A 15,454-nucleotide genomic window follows, 5' to 3' on the forward strand; every position below is an offset into this window, starting at 1 on the left:
TGTGTTTCATGTATACATGGCATTTTAATATTCTGTAATACATTATTTTTAAACATATTTATATTTTAGGCATTTAAATTTTAGAATTCAATTGATCAATTATGCTAATTGACATTTACATTTTATTTTATTTTTTCTTTATTTTTTTTCTTTTTGGGTCACACCCAGCGATGCACAGGGCTTACTCCTGGCTCATGAACTCAGGAATTACTCCTGGCGGTGCTCATGGGACCACATGGGATGCTGGAAATCGAACTCGGGTTGGCTACGTGCAAGGCAAACACCCTACCCACTGTGCTATTGCTCGAGCCCTGACATTTAAATTTTAATGCTGGCCTAGAGGAAGGTCTTAAGCTGTGTTTGGGTGTAGGTAGACACGTCATTTCTAGACTAGAGGCATTTGGAAATGAGTTTGCATTAATTCAGTATTCTAGAAACACCTTTATCATGGACTCATCTTTTAACACTGGACTTTTGGCTTGTACCATTTTGCTGTAAGAAAAGGAATGTAGCTGCATCTTTTAAAATGATCTAGTTACAGATCAACTAGAAATGGTGATGGGTGTATGGTGCTGCCCAGCAGGCCAACCTGTACCTGTGGTGTGAGTTTCAAAAGAAGAAGCATAGGGGCAGGACTCGAACATTCAGTGGCAGAGAGCTGCCTTCCTGGGCTGGTCCATGGCAGCAATGAACAGTCGAAGGAGCAGGGGAATGGAGAAACAGGGACCAGGGCTGGTCGATAGTATGTTTACTTTACTCTTCTCCCCAATGTAGTCCTGTCTCTCCTCTCGCAGTGCAATTGTAGTCATAGTTTTGGTTGTAGTCTCAGTCATCATAGTTCCAGCATCCTAGTCTCCTCATAGACTTCAAAGTCCTCCACTTCCAGTTATTGTTATCATCTAGCCCTTCTTCTAGTCCTCACAAATCCTGTAGTCCTTCAAAACCTTAAAGTACCAGTCTCCAAAGTCTCAGTTCTCATCCTCCTAGTCCCCACTCTCCACTTACAGAATAGTTATATAGCAATCATGAAGGGTGGAGGTAGACATAGGAGGGGTTGAACATTGTCATGGCAACAAACAGAGGTAAAGCCACTCCTTTAGGGGAAGTTCTAGGAGATTAACTCAAGGACAAAATTTCATTTGAGGGCTCAGCACTCCAGATTTCTAGGAGATCTGCTCAAGGGCGGGATTCCATCCAGGGTGTATTGCTTCCTCCTTTCCTCAGCTACCAATCCACTTAAACAATCATAGTAAATTTACTTCTAATATTTCTAGTCATTCAGTATGAACACAGTGAGAGATATATTAAGCTTAAAGGTTGGCTCTTCCTGGGAACATCTCGCTATGTATCCCAGACTACAGTCCTCAGGCCAGGTTAATCTTTCCTAACCCCAGCAGGGTCCTTACTCAGTTACTTCTTTTGGGGTCATGACAGAGTTTGTTCTATGACCATGCTCTTAACTTATTATAGTTAATGGCGCTTAACTTGTCTCCTTTCGATACCAGGGTAGCTTACAGCTTGCCCTGGATCCATCCAGTCCCTTCGTCAAGACCCTGCTTTTGGAATTCTAGCAACTAAGGGAGACTAAGACTTAAGTTAATATAGATGCCCAGAAGTAAATATTATTTTGGAGTCAATTAACTCCCATCTTACAAAGGATAGCATCAACTGTCTTCCTGTGTCTGTACCAAAAGAACATTGCTAAATAAATGATGCAAATGATATAGATGAAAGAGAAAAGCAATATAGGATTATTAGCGCTTGATGGAATTGGGTGTGCCTCAGGGGCACTGTTGTGGGAGTAGTTCAATAAAACTTAAGCTCCCTGCAGGAAGAGCAAGGACAACCCAATGTTATCCAACACTGTGGGGTTAGTGCATCAGCAGCCTGATGGTGCCTTTAGGCTCGCTGATACTCTACAATTGATACGGTGCCTCTGGCTGGACCCCAAGAAATTAAACAACTTTATGTGGGAATCACACCAACAAACCACCTCTGGCTCAGCTATATAAGCTCACTTATTGGCTTTGCTTCAGAGACCCATAAGTAAATCTAAATAAATAAAAGAGATCAAAATCAGGCCATTTAAGTGCATTAACAGCTGTGATTCAGAGACACAAAAATGATCTCAGAAGAGAGCAGTATGCCCAGAGAAATCTCCCCACCCTGCATCAGGCTGATTTCACAGGGGCATCTCAGAGAGGAGGCAGGTGTGTACCTCTGCCTGCCCAAGTGAACTCTGGAAGCTGCAAACCTCCAGAACCCAATCGCCACTACACTCACAATTGACTTTCACAGTCTTGTCCTGAGCCTCTGACACATGAGAACGAATCTGCTAAAAAAACCCAGGTATGTGAGACTAGTGCCTGAAAATTCCAGGTTTCATGGAGTTGGGGAAGGACTACATCTCCCAATCATCCATGATTCAGGGATTCACAAATGAATCTTGAAAGAGAGCAGCATGCCACAGAGATGCTTCTGGATCCTAAATATTTAAAAATTTTAGAATTCCAGGAGCATGTGGCTACTTTGGTGGCTTCATAACACTTCATACTATTCATGACAATCAACACAAAATAATTTATTTAGCATCTGCCTGAAAGGCAGCCTGGGGTGGTAATGGAAGATTCAAAGTAATGGTGGTGGGAAGGTGCAATAGTGGTGGGATTGGCATTGAAATATTGAATGTAAAGAATTATTGTGGACAACTTTAGCTGAATAAATAGCAGTACTCCTACATAAAAAAGGAGAAAAAAATTATGATGAGATCATCAGTACGACATTCTGACTGTACAGATACTTATTATTTCTTTCTTTCCTTCTTTCTTTCTTTCTTTCTTTCTTTCTTTCTTTCTTTCTTTCTTTCTTTCTTTCTTTCTTTCTTTCTTTCTTTCTTTCTTTCTTTCTTTCTTTCTTTCTTTCTTTCTTTCTTTCTTTGTCATACCTGGCGATGCACAGGGATTACTCCTGGCTGTGCACTCAGGAACCACCCCTGGCAGTGCTCAGGGGACCATATGGGATGCTGGGATTCAAACCCGGGTCGGCCGCGTGCAAGGCAAACTCCCTACCCGCTGTGCTATCACTCCAGCCCCTACTAATTATTCTTATTTCATGGGTTCATTTCTCCTCCAGTGTTCAAAATGATGGAAGCGTGGACTTTGTTATAAAAGTGGATATAACCAAAACTTGAGTTAATATATAGTTGTGGTGGAAAAATAATTAAAATACTCTGGTGAGTCCCTAAATGTATGGTGAGCACTGAGCATTGTGCCTACTTAGCATAAAAAATATGTGGACTTCTATGTATTTGGTACTGTCTTTGGTATCAGGAGCTCCTTCCTGCTTAATGTTTGGGGGTTTCTCCTGGAAGTGCTCAGGATATCCTGCAAGAGGATCAAACCAGGGCCTCTCACATTCAAATAATGCATCAGCCCAGTGAGATATCTCAGTGCTGGTGTTTTGAAATTTTAGACTTGTCTCTGATGGGCAAAAGCTCATGCATTAGTGCCCTATGCTGGACTAATTTCATGATATTGTGCAGAGTTCCGCTTTCTGTTTATATATGGGAAGCAAGGATGTAATCTGAAAGCAGTGCTGAGGGCTGAACCTTAGTACAGTGTGGACAGGTAAGGATGGGGAGCAGGTTTCCCATGAACCTGCTGAGGGCCACATCCAGGTTCATAAATGTAATCTTGCTTCCATAGCTCTATGGCTCCATCATTCCATGCTAGATTTGTCTTGTTTGATAGGTTTTTCTTTGAGAAGGCAGGACTGCATCAAGCTTTTACACCATTGTGTTCCCTGCATCTAGAAAAATGTCTTAACATTTTAAAGCAGTAGATGCTTAAAAATATTTGATGAGTGAAAGCATTTACACGTGGATGAACAGACAAATGGTTAGATAGATAATAGTTTAATTCTTAGGTTTCCTGTTATTCAGTGTCTTTTGTGAGGGATTCATGGGTTCAGCTTTCTTTTTCTCATCCAAGAAAGCTTTCTTAGAATTCTTTATCTCCTCTTTCTTTTTCAATTCTCCAACCTCCTCCCCGCCATTATTATTTACAAATATTCAGTCAAGATGGGACTTTTTGGTTTTTATTTTGTTTTGATTTTGATTCAGGGCCACGCCTGGCCATCCTCAGGACTTACTCCTGGTTCTGTGGTCAGGGATCATTCCTGGCAGTGTTTGGGGGACCATATAGGGTGTCAGGGATCAAACCTGGTTGACTGCATGCAAGGCAAACACCTTACCTGCCATCTTATCACTGCTTCCTCATTCAGGATTGCTTGAGTGCTTTCTTCTCAGGGCTGGAAATACAGTATAGTGGGTAAGACACTTGCCTTATACACAATGAATCCAGTCCAATACCTAGTATGGCATACAAAACGGGAGCGAACCCTGAGTACGGGTGGGTGTGGCCCCCAAGCCAATAATGCTTTTTCTCTTCTATAGTTTTAAAAGAATTGTTCTTTCTAGTATGTGTTTTTCAACCTCAGTTAGACTCTCTTTATAAGAACAAAGCATATTATAAGCCATATAGACAAATGCTTTTCTCTCTCATTTTGAAAAATGATCATAATTAAAATTCATGATAGAGAAAAATGTTTAAAGTGGCAAATTGCCTTTTTATAAGATATCACCATGTCTGTCTTTAGAGTTTACCTTGAGAAATTAATCTGAATCATTAAATAAGATAATCTCCTTTGTAATTATTGGTAACAATGTTTGGATAAATATTGGTTTTGTGATATAGTTTTGTAACATGTGCTAACTTGAAGTCTCAACGTTACTTGAAAAAAAATGGAAAACACTTTGTATGTCCCAAATCCAGTAAATTTATTATTTACAATGTCATAAATATTGTTAATAATAGCCTATTTTAATTGGATAATAAAATTAAGTATAATTCATAACATTATCCTTAGGAGTTTTATTTTTTTTTAATAAGGGATGAAGTGAGAGAAGGTTTTCCCAAAGATTATGATATAGAGAATGACACACAAAAAAGACTAAGCAAGTCAACATATCAGAGACTTGGAACTGATGAACCCCAGGTGAGTAGTTGCTGCTAATTTTTCTAAGTTTTCAACCTACCCTTTAAAACATGAAAAAGCAAAAACAGGAGCATCTTGTCAGTTTCACCCTCTCAGCTCTGTTAATTACTTTTGCAGTTGAACTTCATCACTATATGATTCAGCAACCTTACTACTAAATGTGCCCACTTTGTAAAATTATTGGGGAAAATTAAATTAAAAAGGCAAATCAAGTGTGCTAAACTCTGCTTGGCAATTGATAAATACATAAGAAATCATTGTTTTCTTAAGATTGATTTGGCTGTCATTCACTGATGGTGAGAATGTCATCTGATCCAACCACTATGGAAAGCAATATGGAGATTTCTCAAAAAAAAGTATGAATGAAACTCCCATTCAACCCAGAAATACCATTTCTTGGAGTCTACCCCTAAAACACAAATACATTAATATATTAATTCAAAAGGATTTATGTACAGCTATGTTCATTGCAGCATCTAGTACAATAGACAGGCTATGGCAACAATTAAAATGTCTAGCTATTCCTTCTCTCCCGAAAGGTAGCATAGCATGACACATGCCATAACCATGCCAATGGACCCATGCTAGGCTGTTTCATTCAGGGCGCCCCAGAGGGGGGTGGGAGAGGCCCCTCTTTGCCCCAGGGTACCCAGCCTTGGCAGCCAAAAACCTCCAGAACTCAACCGCCACCATGCTCACGGCCACTCTTCATATGCTTGGGCTGAGCCTCACCCACGAGTGAATCTATTCCTGGACTGCACGGCCACAAATGCAGCCATGTGACACTCATACCACACACCACCCATACTCCCAAGAGTACTGCACCACTTTTGATGGGGTTTAAAGTAGGAGGCAACCAATCTTAGAGGAAAAAAAATATATGTCTGTGTATGTATAAATATATGTGTATAAATATAAATATGTACATATATATAAGCAAACAAGGCTCAACCTTTAACAACATGTTAGTAATCTCAGAGAAGGGCTTAATGGCCCCTGGGAGAAATACAACAATCTTCACACTTTTTTCTCTAAGGAAACTTTTTCTAGCATCTTCAGCATATTTTTCATAACAAACAATACAAAATATATTATTCTGGTTCTGCTTTGGGGCACGGGTTAGAGTTTGGGATGGAAACATCCGAAATATGGTGGTGGGAAAGTGAAATGGTGGTGGGATTGATGTTTGAATATTAAATGTAATCAAATATTGTGAACGGCTTTATAAAATAAAAATATTTTTAATGTCTAACTATCTGTAAATGGATCAAGATGTTTTGGTATGTATACTAATAGAATACTGTGCTGTAGGAAATACTGTAGGAAAATATGCAGTCTTGCAGTTTGATGTTATATGGATGGAACTAGAAGTTATGCTGAATGAAGTCAGGCAAAAGGAGAGGGACAGACAGAATGATCTCACATGTGGGAAATAAAGATACACAGAAAGGGAGCAACACATTGCTGAAATGTAGTAACAGAACTGAGGAGTTGGTCTACAGAACACAAGTTTACCTGGGTAAAGAAAGGGGTGAACCACAGGGGACTTTGGGACACTGCAGGTTCCCACACCTAAAGCAATACTGAGCCAGGAAAGTGAGACATAAGTATAACACAGCTATAAGATTTGAGTATTTCATCAGACTGAAAAATTTTACAACTATAATGAGATCAATCCAGAAATTGAGAAGTCTAGAAGAACTTGGCAACTTGTCAAAACTTTCCCTTAAACAGAAGGAAAGAACTAGACATCCATGTGGCTAGAAGAGGAAGCTGGACCTTGAAATAAATCTACCTCATGATTGCTTTCTATCAATGCAGTGATATAAGTTCATTAAGTGGGATAGGTGGGTGGCTGCTTATTTCATCCTGAGGATAGCTCTTCCATCTGGTACCACACATGACACATTGGATGGCTGAGGAAACTGAACTGAAACCTAATCACTTATTCCAAGGCAAACAGAAAAGTACTACAAAAGTACTACTAGAAAAGTCCACTTTTCTTTTCCGGTTCCCAAACCTAAAGTCTTAATTTTGTCCCTTAACAAGCTATTCCACTTCCAACTCATGGCCTTTTAATACTAATTCTGCATCTTTCTTACAGAAAATGAGCCTGATTATTTTGTTCCTATAGTTTTGGGTACTGTTTGCATGTAATTCAGGCCTTTGATTTTTCTTCTGCCCTAGAATAACCTCTGGCCTGCTTCCCAAAGTATTTCACACATGTGCAGGCTAGCCTGTTCCCATCTGCTTTCCCTCCCGAATGCCGCCTTAGCGTTTTTGTTTTAATGTTAGCCTGATTGCTGCTGAGTGGTTGTTTCTTTTGTTCGCCAAAATTTGCTTAGCTGATTGAAGGTCTCCTTGCCCTTCAGTGCTGCCACTGAGGTTAATGTGAGCATCATTCATTTGTAACAGGATTTAAAATGTAACTTACTTCGTCCACATTTTGGCCAACACCCCAAAAGTCTGAGAGCAAAAACCACAGTTGCATGTGCCAGAGAGAAATATTAGAACACTTATGTGCCATTAGAACACTTATGTGCATGTTTCTTGTGCCAAAAGTGACATCCTTAAAGATTAGAGCACCATACTCATAAAATATATAAGAGTAGGGAAATCCAAGAAGGCAGAAGTCTGCAAGTAGAGACAGGGGTTTAGAAATATAATCTCTTAGTCTCATCTGCAAACCCACTTGGGTGCCTGGGAAAATCACAGATATGAGATTTTTAGTGATTTGTCTGAAGCAGTGGGACAGGAAAAGGGAAACTGGCCACATGTACCATAGTGGAGCAATAATATGTGAGTATTTTGGAACATGTGTGGCATTTGGGGAATGGGATAAGGACCCCATGTATGAGTGAAAGAAGGATAGTCTGAATTTGCAGTGGTGGAGTTGGGGCATTTATTTATGTCCAGTCAGCGGCATCATGGAGCAGGCCACTGAATGACACAATAAGGATCTCAACATCTGCTTGACACTCCAAGAAAGTCAGTTTTGGATGTCCCCTGGTACTTAGGAGTCAAAGGCAGAGGAAACCCAAATGGGATTAAGCTTCATCTTTCCTGCATTTGCCTTTCTCATAAGGTTCTATCTTGATCTCTGGCTCTATAATTTCTAATCTTGGAATCAGTGCCTTGGGTTTCAGTATCTGTCCCCAAGTTTACTTTTCATTGTTTTTTATGTATCAACATAATTATTTCTGCCTTTCCTGTTTCAGGAATTTGGCATACACTTTGATGTAGTGGATCTGAGTGAAGAATCCCCTTGTCATTTCTAGGCCCCAGGACAGAAATGAATGTAGGCACCCACCATTTTAAAAAAAAATATTTTTTTTAATGAATCACCCTGGGGTACAGTTACAGACTTACAAACTTTTGTGCTTCCGTTTCAGTCATACAATGGTCGAGGACCCATCCTTTCACCAGTGCCCATTATCCACCACCAATGATCCTAGTATCCCTTCCACCACTCCCACCCCATCCCTCCCACCCCCATCCCCCCCTCTGTGGCAGGGCATTCCTCTTTGCTGTCTCTCCTTACGGGTGTTGTGGTTTGCAGTAGAAGTACTGAGTTGCCATCATTCTGTCTGTAGTCTACTTTCAGCATGCATCTCCCATCCCAAGCGGGCCCTCCAAGCACCCTTGACTTGGTATTCGCTTCTCTCTCTGAGCTGCCTTTCCCCCCCTGCATGTAAGGCCAGCTTCCAAGCCATGGAGCAATCCTCCTGGTATTCATCTCTACTATTCTTGGGTGTAAGTGTCCCATTTTGTCTTTTTATATTCCACAAATGAGTGCAATCTTTTTATGTCTGTCCCTCTCTTTCTGACGCATTTCACTTAACATGATACTCTTCATGTAGATCCACTTAATACACAAATTTCATGACTTCATCATTTCTAACAGCTTCATAGTATTCCATTGTATGGATGTACCAAGTTTCTTTAGCCAGTCATCTGTCCTTGAGCACTTGGGTTTTTTCCAGATTCTGGCTATTGTAAACAGTGCTGCAATGAACAAACAGGTGCAGATGTCATTTCTACTATATATATTTTTACATCTCTGGGATATATTCCCAGAAGTGGTATTGCTGAGTCAAATGGGAGCTCAATTTCTAATTTTTTTGAGAATTGTCCATACTATTTTCCAAGAGGGTTGAACCAGTTGGCATTCCCACCAGCCCTGAAGGAGAGTCTCTTTCTCGCCACATCCACGCCAACACCAGTTGCTTTGGTTCTTTTGGATGTGTGTCAGTCTCTGTGGTGTGAGATGATATCTCATTGTTGTTTTGATCTGCATCTCCCTGATGATTAATGATGAAGAGCATTTTTCATGTGCCTTTTGGCCATTTAGATTTCCTCTTTGAGAAAGTTTCTGTTCATTTCATCACCCCATTTTTTTATGGGGTTGGGTGTTTTCTTCTTGTAGAGTTCAACCAGTACCTTGTATATCCTTGATATCAATCTTTTATCAGATGAGTATTGGGTGAATATCTTCTCCAACTCTGTAGATTGTCTTTGTATTCTGGTCACTGTATCTTTTAAGGTGCAGAAGTTTCTTAGTTTAAGATAGTCCCATTTGTTTATCTCTGTTTCCACTTGGTTGGTCAGTTGTGTGTCATCTTTGAAGACACCTTTAGCTTCAATGTTGTGGAGGGTTTTGCCAACCTTGTCTTCAATGTACCTAATGGATTCTGGTCTGATATTGAGGTCTTTACTTCATTTTTTTTTTTGCTTTTTGGGTCACACCCAGCAATGCACAGGGGTTACTCCTGGCTTTGTACTCAGGAATTGCTCCTGGCAGTGCATGGGGGGACCATATGGGATGCCGGGGATCGAACCCGTGTAGGCTGCGTGCAAGGCAAATGCCCTACCCACAGTGCTATCGCTCTGGCCCCTTTAATTCATTTTGAGCTGACTTCTGTGCATGGTTTTAGGTAGAAGTCTGAGCCCACTTTTTTTTTTTTTGCATGTAGCTGTCTATTTTTGCTAACACCGTTTGATAAAGAGAATTTCTTTGCTCCACTTCACATTTATTGCTCCCTTATTAAAAATTAGATGATCGTATATTTAATGGTATGTGTAAAGGTATTCCACCCTGTCCCATTGTTTTGCAGCTCTGCCTTTGTTATAACTGCTTTGTAGTAGAGTTTGAGGTGGGGTAAGGTGATGCCTCCCATCTTCTATTTCCCAAGAATTGCGTTAGCTATTCATGGACACCCACCATTTTTATCCCATCACTTTTTGCATTAACTTTACTCTATCATAATTACATTGTAATTTTATTTTTGGGGGTGTTGCGAGGGTTGGAAATGCTCAGGCTTATTCCTGGTATTGTGCTTAGAGATCACTTCTGGTTGCAATTGGGGGAACATATTCAATTCCAGTGATCTAACTGGGTCTGACCACATGTGAAGCAAGTGTCTTAAACTTTGTCCTGTCTCTCCAGGCACATAATTTAACATTTCCTCGGAAATTAACTTTTAAAGAACTAAATTACCCAGCCACCGCGCTGCTCCAGGCCGCTTTCTGGACACTCGGGCCAAGCCTCACGCATATGTGAAGCCCCACAGAACCAGGTAAAGCAAAACTTTATGACCTTGGACTCCAGGCTCAACGGGACCCGGAAACAGAGATCCTCTGCCTGCTTCCCCCAATCTTCGGCACCCCAGGGATCATACCCAGACGACCCACCCTACCAGCGCCAGATAAATACTGAACTGCACTACCTCCACTACCCAGCCACCTCCATGCTCCAGGCAGCTTTCTGGACACATCATAAGACACTTAATACCCATTTTTCATAATTACCGCACCATATTTGATGGAGTTCAAATATGGTGTGAACCATGGGAACACCTGTAAGGGGGATTAGAGGCCTCCCTAAAAGCCTCCATCATTCTTGGAGAGCCTGATAAGCTACCGAGAGTATGCTGCCTGCACGGCAGAGTCTGGCAAGCTACCCGTGGCATATTCAAGATGCCAAAAAGAGTAACAGCAATGGGCCTCATTCCCCTGACACTGAAAGAGCCCCTAATATGGCAGCATTAAGAAAGATGAGGAAGGAGAGGCTGTTAAAATCTCAAGGATGAACTAGACTGCCAAAACAAAGAAGGACTAAATTGACTGTCTGTACTTTCAACGCACATATGCTGGCATCGGAAGCATCCATGGAAGACCTGATAGGGCAAGTGCAGAAGATCAAGTATGACATCATTGGTTTGACCGAGACGAGAAGGCATCAATCACATCATGCCATCTTCGACTCGGGAGAAGAACTGTTACTCGGAACATGTGACAATAGAGGTGTCGGTGGTGTTGGTGTCCTTGTTAACACGAACTTGGCCATGAGCATTGATTCATTTGAATGCCTAACAACCCGAATTGGATGATTATGCTTGAATAGATGTGGCTCACTGCTGGCAGTTTCTATCTTAGTCATCTATGCACCAACATCCAACTACGATGAAGAAGAAATTGAGAAGTTTTACATGGAGCTGGAGAAGTTCTATAAAGAAGACCACACCTTCTACAAGATCATAGTTGGTTATTTTAATGCCAATATAGGACCAAGAGGTCACCCAAAGAACTGCACATCGGGACCCATGGACTAGAATGGAATGAATAGGTTGAGAGACTGTCTGAGTTCATCATGTCGACCAAGACCATCCACAGTAACTCACAGTTCCAGAAGGCCAAATCTAAATGCTGGACATGGGAGTCTCCCAGTGAACAGTTCCACAACAAAATTGACCAAATCATATTCAATTGACGGTTTTGCCTGATTGATGTCGCTGTTGTCCCAAAATTTCAAATGGGATGGGACCAACCACCGTCTCCTTTGTGCAAAATTCTACTTCACAGAGCAGGGAGAAAGGACTGCAAAGTTTAAAAAAAGAACTCCCAGAATGACCACCAACTGGGAGCTCTTTGGTACTGTTGCAGCAATGTGGGAAGATGCCGTCATTGACAACATCGACGAGGAATACGATCGACTGGTTCAGCACCTCCAGGACTGTGCGAAGAATGCCGAGAGTGAGAAAGCCACAAACAGCCGCCTGTTTTCAGAAACTCTTTAGTTCATTCGCCAACATGGTTTGGCACGCGAGCCTCAGGCAACCACAAGCTAATGTCTGAGCTCACAAAGCTGTGCAGAGAAGCAGTAAAGGAAGACCTCAAAGAGAGAAGAGCAACAGTGTTGGCTGATGCAGCAGAAGCCAGGAAAAGTATTTACAACGCTTCCCTGTCCTTTGCCAACTACAATACCAAGATGATTGCCCTCCGATGTGCTGATGGATCTATCACATCTTCCAGAAGGGCAATGGAGAAGATTATTCATGACTTCTACTCGGATCTCTTAGATAGCCACGTTCGCCTGCCCACATACCAAATTCTGCAAGATGGATATGTTATTTCCAACGTTCTCCCTTCCAAAATCCAACATGCCATTTTGTCGGTAAAGACACGTACATCATCTGGTCCAGACAAAGTCAGACATGAACACCTGAAGAATCTGCCGCCAGTACTTGTCAATACAGTGGCTCAGCTTTTCACATGCTACCTGTCAGAATGCAAGGTTCTGTCCCAGTGAAAAACCAGTAGGACCGTTCTGTTGTACAAGAAGGGAGACATCCACAACATTGGCAACTATCGCTGAATCTGCCTGTTGTCCATTGTCTACAAGTTGTTCACTCGAGTCATCCTGAATAGGATTGGCAGAACAATAGACAAAGGACAACCATGTGAGCAAGCTGGCTTCCAAAAAGGATTCAACACAATCGACGATATCCACATGGTGACCAAGCTCACTGAGGTTTTGTGAGAGTTCAAGATGCCACTCTGTCTAATGTTCATTGATTTAAAGAAGGCCTTTCATTCTGTTGAGACTGAAACGGTCATCAAAGCCCTAGCCAAACCAGGCATTGAAACTCAGTACATCATGATCCTCCACAAGCTGTATTACAGATTCACCACCAGGATCTCACCATTCTACAAGGAAATGATCATCGACATAAAGAGAGGGGTTCAGCAGGGTGACACCATTTCACCGAAACTCTTCAGTTCCACCCTCGAGAACGTCATGTGATGACTGGAATGGGAAGGAATGGGAGTGAAGATAAGACGGTCAGCAACTACACCACCTCCACTTCACTGATGACATCGTTCTCATAACACCAAAAATTAGCCAAGTGGCACAAATGCTGGCCAACTTCGACTGTGACTGTGGAAAGGTCGGATTTAGCTGAATCTCACCAAGACAACGTTCATAAGAAACGGACTAGGTCCTGACGTTCCATTTGCTCTCAATGGAACGAACATGTCTAAATGCAGAAGTTATATGTACCTGGGTTGAGAACTCAACATGACCAATGACTTGGCACCAGAACTGTGCAGGAGAAAGAGAGCAGAGTGGAAGACCTTCAGGAGCGTTGAAGAAGTTAAGAGGATGAAGAATCTCTGACTCCAGGCACATCTTTTTGACTCCACTGTTCTTCCTGCACTAACATATGCCTCAGAGACCTGGGCCCTATGAAAACAGGATAAGAACCCTATATGGGTATCTCAGAGAGGAATTGAAAGAGCTATGCTTGGAGTATCACGTTTCACTCAAGTGAGAGAAGGAATCCGGAGTTCCGACCTCCATTGATGATCAAGAATGAGGGACACTGCCTCATTTGCCAAAGTGTCAAACATCAGATGGGCTGGACATGTAATGCGATTTAGAGATGACTGCTGGACTAGAGCCATTACCGACTGGATTCCATGGGACATCAAAAGACCGCATGGCCGCCCACCTATGAGATTGTCAGACTTCTTCGTCAAAACCCTGAATGAACGGTTTGAGGCTCTTCATGTTCCTGGAGGAAGCAGATACTATTGGGCACTACTCGACAGGGACAAATAGGGACATTACTGGCACCCACTGGAGCAAATTGAAGATCAACTGGATGACAAGTGATACAAATTTCACTTTTTTGTAGGTTTGTGTTGAGCACATTTTGTTGAGAACTGGAACACAAAATATACACAGATCATATACTTTGTATCAAATCTGTATTCTTTGTCTCTACTATTTACTTTGTGGAGTTCTTTATCTCTCCTTGGGTAAAATTTTGCAAAGTTTTCAGCATTTTCTTTTTTATAGGACACTTACTGGTGGTATTCTCGTGTCCTGGCAGTCACACCAAGTTGTACTTGACTCAGGGATATGGCTCACTACTGGCCCGGCCATTCTGAGCTGGTCAGACCTAGTGATACTGGCTATCACCAGAACTACACCTCAGGTGGCCATGTGATACCAGATATCCCTCCCACTACTCCCAGCTTCAAAGTCCCAGCTTCACTCATGCAAGGTATGTGAGTCATTCCTTTGAGCTATCTCAACATCTCCCTTCTTTTTTGTTTATTTGCTTGTTTGTTATTTCTGGCTCTGCGCTCAGGGATCACTCTTAGCAGTGTTTGGGGACAATATAGGGTCACAGGAATTGACTTGAGGTTATCCACATATAAGGCAAATGCCCGACCCCACTATACTATCGCTCCAGCCCTCCAGCATTGTTTTTATAATTACATTTATAAAATAAAAAGTCTTTTGGTCCCATCTCAATAACTAAAAGGTTTAGTTGATTATTTCCTTACTTTCTACTTTCTTCTTTTTGATAACTGAAAAATGCATCCTGTTATTAATAATATTAATTACTTAACTGGGACTGTTTTGTGGCATGAAATAGTTTTCTTTGACTGGGAAAAATGAAGGTGTCCAAGATTTCTTTTAGAAAGAGAATCATCTCATAAAGGCTCATCTGAATAAATAGAGGAAAAAGAATAAAATTATTACCTTGTTTTCACCTTGTGCATCTCAGTTGTACAGAAAATGATGATAGTTCTTTGTTTTAAGTAAACACTACATTGCCCCAGAAACTTAGAATACTTATTAAAAGTTTTTCATAGTATGATAAGAGTCTGGGAGGAAGAAAGTAAATGTTTCAGTTTTACTTACAAATAGATGCAATCTAGAAAGTTGCTGCAGCTCACAGCTCACACAAAAAAATCAGAAATCTGAAAAGAAAACAAACAAATCTTTTAAAAGTCATTAAAATATGCTTATCTTCAACAGTTTGCCAATTTTCATGTAGGGAATTTCACAAGAGGTTGTTGAGATGTATGACACTAAATATTTCAAAATGATACCCAGAACTGTTCAGAATATATAAATAAGACTCTTAGGAAGTCTTACATGATTTTAGAATATACACACTAATGTTCACACATATGTTCACTGTATCACTTGTCACTTCTTATCCTTTTGCCCATTGATTCGCTCTATCAGGTGCCAGTAACGTCTCCATTTGTCTCTGTTGTGTGCTAATGTAGCCCAATGGCGTCTGCTCACTCCAGGAAC

The 15,454-nt window shown here is 41.2% G+C and overlaps 1 protein-coding gene across 1 annotated transcript in view; it reads left to right on the forward strand.

Moving 5' to 3' along the window:
- Window positions 1-15,454, forward strand: part of CFAP95 (cilia and flagella associated protein 95) — a 116,043-nt gene that overhangs the window by 24,343 nt on the left and 76,246 nt on the right. Inside the window, exon 2 of the mRNA XM_004600321.2 lies at window positions 4,950-5,055. Coding sequence (XP_004600378.2) covers window positions 4,950-5,055 — 106 coding nt within the window. The remainder of the gene's footprint in view (window positions 1-4,949; window positions 5,056-15,454) is intronic.

This window comes from Sorex araneus, chromosome 1 (assembly GCF_027595985.1).
Source record: "Sorex araneus isolate mSorAra2 chromosome 1, mSorAra2.pri, whole genome shotgun sequence".
Classification (NCBI taxonomy): Eukaryota; Metazoa; Chordata; class Mammalia; order Eulipotyphla; family Soricidae; genus Sorex; species Sorex araneus.